Source organism: Arachis ipaensis, chromosome B02 (assembly GCF_000816755.2).
Source record: "Arachis ipaensis cultivar K30076 chromosome B02, Araip1.1, whole genome shotgun sequence".
NCBI lineage: Eukaryota > Viridiplantae > Streptophyta > Magnoliopsida > Fabales > Fabaceae > Arachis > Arachis ipaensis.
The window spans coordinates 474,625-485,167 of record NC_029786.2 but is presented as its reverse complement, the minus strand read 5'-3'; the positions used below and the strand labels follow the sequence as shown (position 1 = coordinate 485,167).

The window sequence follows — 10,543 nt, the reverse complement described above, 5'->3', positions numbered from 1 at the left end:
TACTCTATAGACATAAATATATGCAATGCCTGATACTGTTTCTGCGTCTATTATGTACTTTTCATCCTTCTAGAGAGTTGGTTCTCAAGAGCAGGAGAACTCTTTGAGGAATATTTCTAGCTTCCCCCATCTTACATATTCACGAGAAGAGAGTCAAACACTGAACTCAAAATCTTCATCCAATCTGAAGGTCAAACAGAATCCTCCAGAGCATAGAAGTAAGGGTATTAGTTCATAGTAGTGTGAGATTTGTTTCAAAAGCTTTTACGGTTACACCTTTTAGCTTTCACATTTGACATATATAAGTAGGTTGTAGTTTGATGTTATCTTTTACATGTGCATGTGCATGTGAATTAAGCTGATAAATATACTGTTTGTGCTGCAGGTCAATTAAACGATGGACTTGAACACCGAATTGGCATGATGGAAACTTCATTGAGGAGGTTTGCAATGATCTTGGATTCTGTTCAGTGCGACGTAATGCAAATAAACAAAGAAACAAAGGAAGTTACCCTAGAGAGTAAGTGATTCATATTCAAATGCATTGAAAATATTTTGTAACAGCTTTTTGGGAATTGTATTCACGGAAGGTTGTTATTTTATGACATAGCATATTATTTTAACTATGCATTTTCAATTCAGTGGGATGCATAAAGCAGAAGTTGATTGCTCAGGATAACTCACTCCAATTAATAGTAAGAATCTGATTTAGATCGTGACTTGCCTGATTTTAAACATCAGTGGATATCAAAGTTTAGCAGACTGACTGTGATTTAAATCAGACCAACGGACAAGAAGAAACTAAGGCAAGAATTGAAGAGAGCTTGAAATCTTTATTGGAACGAATGAGCAAGGGTACTACAGACCAAGAGAAGTTACAGGAAGTATATTCGGTTGTTTCAACCTTGCCTCAGCTAATTGAAGCTTCTCTCCGAAGTCTACAAATTGATCTCCATAACTCCGCCACTGAAATGCAGGCATGTATGATATGGCAATGACCAAATAATAATGACTATCCATGCAAGCATATTATTAAATTTTTAGCATTTTGGTCAATGTTAGTTACAGATATTTATTTCTAAAGTGTAATGTGTCCTTAAATTAAACCCTCAGTTGGAAACCCTTTTGACATTTTTTTTTAAAAATATAATGCCAATGGCGCCATCCCATGTTCATAAGCTTTTTGACTCTAATAATAAAATGAAGTCCCCGTGATGGTTGTCAACCAAATGCTGCCTTTACAAATGATTTTTATTTGGAGAAAACGGTTAGTCTGTTGCAGTTCCTGTTATAGGTTCTGACTTCTGAGTTTGTTGTGAATCCGGTAGACAGTTATGGATTGATTTTTACAGCTGTAGAGTAGTTACTAACTTACTAGTTCGTTACGAAGCTGTTGTGATTCCACTCATCCGAGCTTTATAACTCTCATTTCAGTAGAAACTTTCTGGGTATTTTCCATTCGTCTATTTTCTTTGACTTTCTCTTTCCCCTGCATTTTCCTTCATCTCCTCTCCTCTGCTCAGAATCTTTCACGGAATCTTGAGCTTCTTTCCATGGCCAATCCTTCCCCCGCTGCATCTCCGTCCACTGCGTACTCAAATCTTGTCATTTCTTCTCACCCGATTTCATTGAAACTCAACAAGGAGAACTATCTTCTTTGGAAACAGCAAGTGTTGCCTGCGATTCGTGGCCATAATATGCAGCAACACATTGCTAGCGATTCCCAACTTCCACCGAAGTTCATGTCTCAAGAAGACGAAGTTCGTGGTATTCTGAATCCTGAATTTCTTGTATGGCAACAAAAGGACCAGCTCCTGCTAACATGGCTTCTATCGTCAATATCTGAGCCAATGCTTGTGCATTTTTTTAGCTGCAATCAATCAAAGCAGCTGTGGGATGAAATCCACCATTTTTTTTATTCCCGGGCTGGAGCAAGAGCTCATCAGTATCTTTCAGAGTTGCGGGACATCAAAAAGGGTTCTCGCACAGTGAGCGAGTACCTTCTCGACATCAAATCCCTGGTGGCCGCATTAGCCTTCGCCAAAAGACCGATCACGACCGAAGAACACATCAAAATTATCTTGAACGGGCTTCCTCGAGAGTATAATAATTTTGTCCTCTTAGTAACGACTGCCGATAACCAATTCAGTGGATTGACTATACCTAAACTCGAATCACTTCTGCTTATCCTCGAAGCATGGTTCGATGAGCGTCACAAGGATAACGCCAATGATGCATTTTCAGGTAATGTTGCACTTAACCAGTCTTTTCGGCAACCACGCTCTTTTAATCCTTCCATGAATCCACCTGATTTGCATGCTGCTGGCTTTGCTTGTTCTGGTGGGTATCAAGCACCAGTAGCTCCTGCTCATGGAGGCAGAATTGGAAATTCTGGACCTCAAGACTGTAGTGGCGGACAATTTGGTGGGTCTAGAGTTGTTATCTGTCAAGTATGTGGCAGGCATGGTCATGAGGCTGCCGCATGCGATCGTGGTTATGATCTAATCTTTCAACCTTCACGTACATATCAGCAATTCGGTCTCCAACACCCTGGTGGTTACATGGCTCCTCTTCCACTCTCACAGCGTCAATTTCTGTCAGAAGTTCACCCTACAGCCTATCCCTCTTCATATGCATACCCTCAATATTATTGAACGGGAGACCTTGACCATCGCCCATCTGCAATGGCTCATTAAGGCACAACTAGGTCACACGGGTTGTGCAACTTCTCACAATTTTCCGCTGCCACATCTAAAGATTCAGCTTTCTTCTAGTTTTAGTACTGGTTGGAGTTCTGTGAAATGAATATTCATACTAGTTTTTGGACCTAGTCCTGATTCTGTAAATAATTTGGTCCTGTAGATATGATGGATACTGGAAAACATAGTTATACTTTGTGGAATAATAGACTATGCCATCCCTATTCTCCAGTTGTTAAACGTGTCCTGCAGTCCCGTAACATTTCTGTTTCATTTAATTGCCATAATATTGAATTCTACATGTCATTATCACTTTATAAGTATCGCAACTCAACTTTCTTATAGTGTTATATAATTTTCCTTATACCAGACTGTCAATTGTATATTGTTTCCCATTTGGGAGTTTTTGGGTTTTGCATGCTAACCTCTAAAATTCCTTTCATTTGTTTTCTGTCACGGCCTCATCTCGCTTGCATGTTCTTTCATTTTTCTCACCTCTACTCTGAAACTTTCACTTATGAGCAGGAAATCTCTCGTACTATTAGAAATCTTAACGACAAGGATCTGATACAGTCTAATCAATCTTCAAAGGTGCTTTATGAACTCAACAGAATTTCTTGATAGTTCCTATGGTAAAAAGAAGATTATTTTGTACCTTTTTCTGGNCTCTGTGAGCAGCATAGTTTCAGGGGGAAAAAATCTGATATATTCTAGCTGGCAGAATATTTGCAGTCAGTTTGCCAGACCAGAAATGCATCAGCCTCCTGCTAAGTAAGCACAACTCTTGCCTATAACTATAATAGTATAACACCAATGTGTCTTCCCAATCAGGAAGTTCCATACCTTTATTTATATTAGTTAATGAAAGCCTTTGTTAAGCTTTGCTTACAGGAACATGTATGCTTTTCAGTTTTCACAACAAATGTGAAGAGATTTGAATCATGAATGTTATTACTGTTATTTATCCACTTTTACATATTAGCTGATAAATGTCTGTGTTTATTCAGGTGTTATGATTCTTTTATACTATTTTTCTTTTCGATTTTCCACATATCATTAATGCTTTTATTTGCTGCTGGTAATTCTGCACTTTGAAAATGCTTTTGTTGTGAACGCTCAGAAGATTTTTCATGACTTCAGTAAAGGTATTATGAGCTTAGAAGATACTGTAGCTCCAGGGGTAGAAATGGGAGGTTTGAAGACAGTAAAACAAGTGAAAGTCACCTTTTCAGACAGAATGTCCAAGAACTACAAGCAAAAGGAACCATCCATTAATGAGGTATCTTCAAAATTTGTCTATCATCCCAATCATGGTTTCTTGATCAGAGAAAGCTGCGCACTTTCTAACTCAAATTAGTTTTGGTAGTCTTGCTTCCTGCACTTGACTGTGACAGCTTTCACTTCATTTTCATTCAAAATGTTTCTCCTAATTAATTTGAGAAATCTTATATATGATTTATGAATTTTTTCCATGGTTGAATGACAGTGTGTAAGGGGTGGAAGAGACAGTCCAATTGTCATTGAATCTGATGAAGAGTTTGAGGAAGGTTTCTCCTGCTTGGCTGAAGAAAAGGAAGGTACTTGGCAAAAATAATAATGAAATCTTTTATATCCTAGTATCAGACATTAAAAGTTAGTTATTCTATTAATAGTTAGTTGAGTAGGTTACCATATTGTTTGGTTTCTAATGTATATAACTGTAGCTAATGCATTGAGCAAAAAGAATGTCTTAGCTGACATCAACACAGAAGGAACAAAAAGGGAAATCACTAACAGAAAGTTAGTTACTAGTGAGGGTCAAGCAGCAGTTAGCCAAGAGAATGAGGGTGTGAGGAGAAGCACACGAGTGAGGAAGCCCAATACAAAATTGGAGGAGTATGTGCTAGGCCCTCGTCCTCGGCCAATTGGTACAATCTTCCCTCTGTTTATCTTGTTTAAATTTTCCCTCTGACTAATAATTCTTTTTCCCTGAGCTTTTCTTTTCTTGCCGAGATACTGGGAGTGTATTTGGTAAGTTTCTTAGAACAAATAATGAAATAATACAAACACTGAACCAATAGAGAGAAGCGTTTTTTTGTCCTTGTCCTAATTGTTATCAACTTTTTAGTAAACTGAAAATTGGACATTTTGTTTTTTTGTCTCCTTTTCCATATAAGTTTGTGGCTCCCAATGTTGGCATTTATGTCCTAGGACAGTTACCTTTCCAATAGGCCCTTGATGCTATGGATGATTGTTGAATTTTCACCACACTTGCCTCATTTGCCTATTTCATTTATCTCATACTTATACAATTTATTTATTGAGCAATATTACATTGTATTGAGACTATTTGAGGACATTTCCTCTGTTAATTTGTTAATTTCATTCCTTCACCTGTTTTACTCACTTCAATATAAGTTATTAAACATTATTTTTCCATTCACGAAATTCTTTCCTAGTGTTAATATGATTTCTATCAAAATTCTGGCAATACTTTTCTGAATCCTCAGTTTAGTAATAATAGTAATACAATATAGAATCGTTATTTTAATAGAAACAATAACTGCACTAAAGATGTGTTTCCTGGAAATGGAGCAGACCTATTTGCTAATTTGACCAAAGAAGAACAAGAAGAAACCCAGCGAATTTTGGAGAAAGCAAGGAGGCGCAAGAGAAGGTCTCTTATGCTGTAATCATCAACTGAAAGTAAATTTTTCTTTCTACTCTTATTTTTTCAGTTACATAATATGTCTGCCAACTGCCAAGGTTTAAATATCAAAAGTCCATAGTTTACAAGTTCATTTATTCTTTCAAGTGCTGCTTTAATATTTAAGAATGTGAATGCCATTTCTGCAGGCAAGACTTTTGCTTTAAGATGTGGAAGGAAACTCCCATATACATATACCATTTCTTGTTTCTTCTATTTAGCTCACAAGAGGTTCGGATTTTATGAATCCTTAACTAGCTTTAGCTTCATTATTCCATAGCTTAACGCAGAGCAAACAAATTACTAATCATTAAGCTTATTACGAACCTCATATGCTTCATGTCTCGCATGTCAAACCAAAAGCATTAGCCATTAAGGTGACCCTTTTTTCTTGGGTCAACAAAGCTAGGTGATCTAGTTTATCATGTAGTGTGCCTTATGCCTATGTAACATGTTTCATCAATCATTAAGTTCTTGCTTTTTTTTTTTGGGAATTAAGTTCTCGCTTTTGATAAAGTCGGATAATGTCGACATGGCTTTTTTTGTAAAAGAAATGTCAACATGCTTTTTTTTTAGTTTTAGGAATTGGGATGGGCTTAACAAAATAGGAATTGGGATGGGCTTGAAATTTATATTTGCTAACGAGTCCAGTGTGTAGTATCATAGCCCGTTACTGTCCAAAGCAATTTAATTCAGTCCCAGAGCGTTTCTCAATATATACAAGCAACAAATAAAAATGGTCACAAATATGTAAAAAAAATTGATCATATGTTATACTATGTAATAATTTGCCATTTTTTTTCTAAATTTTATTGACCAACAACGTAAACAAAATAAGGGTATTGCAAATAGGTGTTCTTAAAGTATTTGTTAAGGTTGTTTTAAATACAAAATTTAAGTTTTTTAAAAATAAATGTGTTGAAACGTAAACTAATTTTAATTTGTTAGTTTTTTATCAAGAATTTTTCATGTTGGTCAAGGACAGTTGTTAATGATTTTGGTCCCATCTCAATTCAAGTCTTGTTTATTTATCCCCACAGTGCAGTGCAACTTTGCTTTTACTTTATTATTCTAGATAGCATATGGATTGAGATCACTTTTAACGATAGAGATTACAAAAAAGGGGCATCCAAAGCTTAAAAGCCAGTTGTTGGAGTTAGCCTACCTGATATTATTATTAGTCAAAAGAAAGTTAGGCAGCATTGCTTGGAGTTGGACAAAGAGAAATAAAGTTAACTACACTACAAGTTTCACACACAATATATCCAAGGGGATGGATTTTATGATTAGTACTGGAGGATATATCTAGCTTTGTCACTGACATAATTTCATGCTGGAATCACTAGAATTAATAAACTCGTGTAACTCAATTATAAAAGTCAAATAATATTATATTGATAAAAATCCAAAATCTTATAAAATAATTAACGGTATATTTTTAGATGATGTGATGTTATGAAAATAGCTTTTAACGCTTATAATTGGATATCTTAAACATAACATAAAATTGACAACATTTAATTTGAAAGTGACCTAACTAATAAATGCATGATAAATTACAATTATGATTTATATTAGACTTTAATTGATGTAACACAACTAACAAATTAGCTGATGGGACGAGAAAAAAAAAATACCAAAACTCTTATAAAAGCTATAATAACTATATTAGACTCAGTGCAAATATTGATCTAAAGCCAAACTTCTTATAGTGCAAATATTGATGTGAAAAGGAAAGAAAGAAAAGGGAAAAAAAGGAACCCCAGTGACAAAAGAAAAAAAAAAAGTTCACAAAAGGCTAACTACCATCAGCTTAATATCCCTTTGGACAAACATAGCATAAACCTAACAACCTAAGTACATAGATTATAGATAGATTGAGAATTCAGCAAGTAACTATGACCTTATTCATCAGCAGAATTTCCAATTGACTGACTCATCCACCTTCCTTCCCCTAATGCAACTTACTATAGTAAAAAAATATCACAAATTCAAGAGAAAGGTGAAAGAGAATAAGATTGAAATGAAAGGCAAAATGGCTCGATATATCTGCATTTGCATGTGATGACAATGTATGCTTTATTATGAATAATTAAATTTGGAGTGGTTCCTCACTTCCTAGTTCTTGGTGGTCCTCAATGTGTTAGGTTTCCACCACCCACCACCAATCTTTCATACCTTTAATTATATAGAGTTCCTTGAGGTTAAAGGCAAAGTAAAAGACTGTTTTCTCAATGCTGCCATGCTCAAAGTAAAAAGGTACAAGTGTGTGTATGGAAAGGAAAAATGTGAGAGAGAGGCCTTAATAATTTAATTAAAAGAAACATGTTTTATGAGTAATTTAGTGCTGTATTTTATAATTTTAAATATGTATATTTGTTCAAAGATTCTTTACAAAGTAGGACAAATTCTTAAATACTCCATAAAAAATGTTTTTTTTTTCTCCATATATATATTAGTTATACAATATTTAAAAAGTTAATAAAGATAAAATATTTAAAAGAATACTGTTACGGACCCACACAGGTCTAGCCCGATCACCCGGCGAGTCGGGGACACCGCCTCCGACCCATGCCCGAATCACCAGGATAAGGAAACTCGACGGGTCGGCCCCTCAGGCGCGACTTGCCACTACGGCTCAAGTCACCACGCCCAGCAAACCGGTCGGGTCGGTATCATTGGGCAGCACCCGAAATCCCGACCCGATGTCCGGAGCGATCTGCTCCCTCCACGTGGACCAGGACAGCTCACAAAAGTTTCTTGGCCAGTAGGCTAGGCCATTTAATGGGCCCGCACAGTATATAAGGGAAAAAAGTCAGCTCTCTCCCCCAAGATACGCATCATCTTACTCAATTTGACTATCACCTCGTACGAACACTGACTTGATCGTCGGAGTGTTTTTGCAGGTGGTCACCCCCTCTTCGTCCACTCTACCTCCGGCATCACCAGCCTCCAACTCACGTCCGAAAACTCGCACCAAGTCACTCTGGAGTCCCGCCCACTCACCCTTTCGTCGTCACCCGAACCGTCGAGTACTCGAAATCTTCAGGTAACGAACAAATACTAATTTATGGTTAAAAATATTGTTGTCTAAAAATTTCTGCATAGAATTTATCTTAAACTAAAATTGAGTAATATTATTCAATTTTTTTTTTGGACCATGTATGTACTCACATTAGATTATTTTCCTATTTACTTTGTGCAACAACATTATACATTATTTTAAAAGCAAGAGTCTCCTATATTATCTAGTCTATTATTACTATAAATATTTTTTATATAATAAGCACCAATATATGCATTATCTATAGTTAATTCGGAATAAGATTCCAGGTATATGTGGTCCCAAAAGATGTGACACTATAAGACTTTTTGTTATCTAATAACAAAAGCATCATATCCATGGACGATGGCTCCAATAGATTCCACAACTTTCTTTGATATACAAGTGCTACAAGTAGGAACAAAATACGTATGAAGTTTATGTTGATTGCTTTTTGAATTAGATTTTAACATTGAGATAGAGTCGCTCAATTTTAATATGATATTTGGTTAACTTAAATACTTTGTTACTTTAATTGACTAGAGTAGTGTTGCTCTAAATGGAAGCAATTAATTGCCCTTTTTATAATCTTAAACTATCACATAAGAAGTTAATGACACAAACTCTTCCCTTTTGTTGGATCTTCCAACAACTAAGGATAGCTTTAATTTCTTTCCTTATTAGCCAATTAATGAAACATGTTAGGAGCAAAACATTTAGATAAAGCATCTAACCAGTTTTTACCTTTTTTTTTTTTTGGGTTTACTTCCTCTATTTTCTAAGGAAAAGTATATCGAATCAAGAGGTGATCAGCCAAAAAATAAATAACTTAACTAATTTATAATTATATTTAATTAATTTTATTTGTTTTTAATTTATAATATTTGATATTAATTGCTTCTCACCCCAAATTAAAATTTTGAATGATACGTTGGAGAAATAGGGGTGGGGATCACGGAACTTTTAATAATCCTGATTCTTAGTATAAAAAATTTTTATAAAATATATAAAAGAACATCTATTTAGTATGAAAAAGAAACATTCTGATACTTAATAGAAGAAACAACCTAATGCCTAGCATAAACACCATTCACGTAGAAGTTTTAGATTCACTCAGAGGCATTTGGTTGGTTTTTTGCTGATACCCTCTTGGTTCCCTAGCATTGTTGATTTTCTAATTAGTTGGATCCTACAAAGTACAATTAAACATGATCTTATACATCATCTTAAAATAAGGGATATCATGTATTAGAATTAATGTATTGATTTTCGTTTAATTATGAGAGATAGAAATATAATGACAAACACTATAGCAAAAATGACGATAAAATTACAACTTCATCAAGTGGCCTTTTTCTTAGGAGGAATTTAAAAATAATCTTAATTAAATATGTCCCTCTATTTAAACAGTTCATTTGTTTTTCTTTTCTTTTTTTAGCTTATTTAAGTCACAGAAAAAATTAAACACAATCTCAGTTAGTCACAAAGCTATAAGCATATGTTACACTATTATTCTTCTTGTTAGGTTCAGGTCTGAACCCCAACATTTTTGGTTAAGCATTGAACCAAACTTTAGTGGTTGATCTGCAAACTAGCTACTATTACTTATTTATTTTGTGTAAATACATTTTATTTAAGATTTAATTTTGTTTTCTCAATTAAGTCCATTTTTTTAATGATTAGTCTTGTGCTATTAATTTTACTACATTTCCTTAAACTCATGCATTATATATTATGATGAGGTCTCCTTTTCTAATCACTTTAACTTATTCTTATTCTTATTTAATTTTCTTTTCACTTTATTCTGTTCTTCTAATTTGGTACATCATGATTATGATATTTAATATTGTAAGCGCGGCCATTAAATTTCAAAACCAATAAACAAAAGTACCAGTTTTGCTAATTAAAAAATTATTCATATACTTAAGTTTGCTTTTTCCCTGTTATAATACGGAGGATTCGAATTTAGAACTCCATAATCATTTTTATCGTAATAATTGTTAACACAAGAAAGTTACCGGGTCAAAAAAAGCAATGTTTATGCTAAAGTGATTTGATCAGTTAAGTCACACTTACGCTTTCATTACTATTTTTAATATATAATTTAATTAGAAC

At 34.5% G+C, this 10,543-nt stretch overlaps 2 protein-coding genes across 2 annotated transcripts in view; both read left to right on the top strand.

Moving 5' to 3' along the window:
- The window catches only part of LOC110268429 (protein PAIR1-like), a 2,925-nt gene extending 1,784 nt beyond the window's left edge, over nucleotides 1–1,141 (top strand). The window contains exons 3-6 of the mRNA XM_021114572.1: nucleotides 74–218; nucleotides 386–520; nucleotides 643–695; nucleotides 783–1,141. Of these exons, the coding sequence (XP_020970231.1) occupies nucleotides 74–218; nucleotides 386–520; nucleotides 643–695; nucleotides 783–998 (549 nt within the window). The 3' untranslated portion in view covers nucleotides 999–1,141. The remainder of the gene's footprint in view (nucleotides 1–73; nucleotides 219–385; nucleotides 521–642; nucleotides 696–782) is intronic.
- LOC110268430 lies at nucleotides 3,097–5,874 on the top strand. Its single transcript, XM_021114574.1, has 6 exons — nucleotides 3,097–3,470; nucleotides 3,840–3,978; nucleotides 4,186–4,276; nucleotides 4,403–4,606; nucleotides 5,277–5,384; nucleotides 5,535–5,874. The coding sequence occupies exons 1-5, from the start codon at nucleotides 3,298–3,300 to the stop codon at nucleotides 5,369–5,371; spliced, it is 702 nt and encodes a 233-aa protein (XP_020970233.1). The 5' UTR covers nucleotides 3,097–3,297; the 3' UTR covers nucleotides 5,372–5,384; nucleotides 5,535–5,874.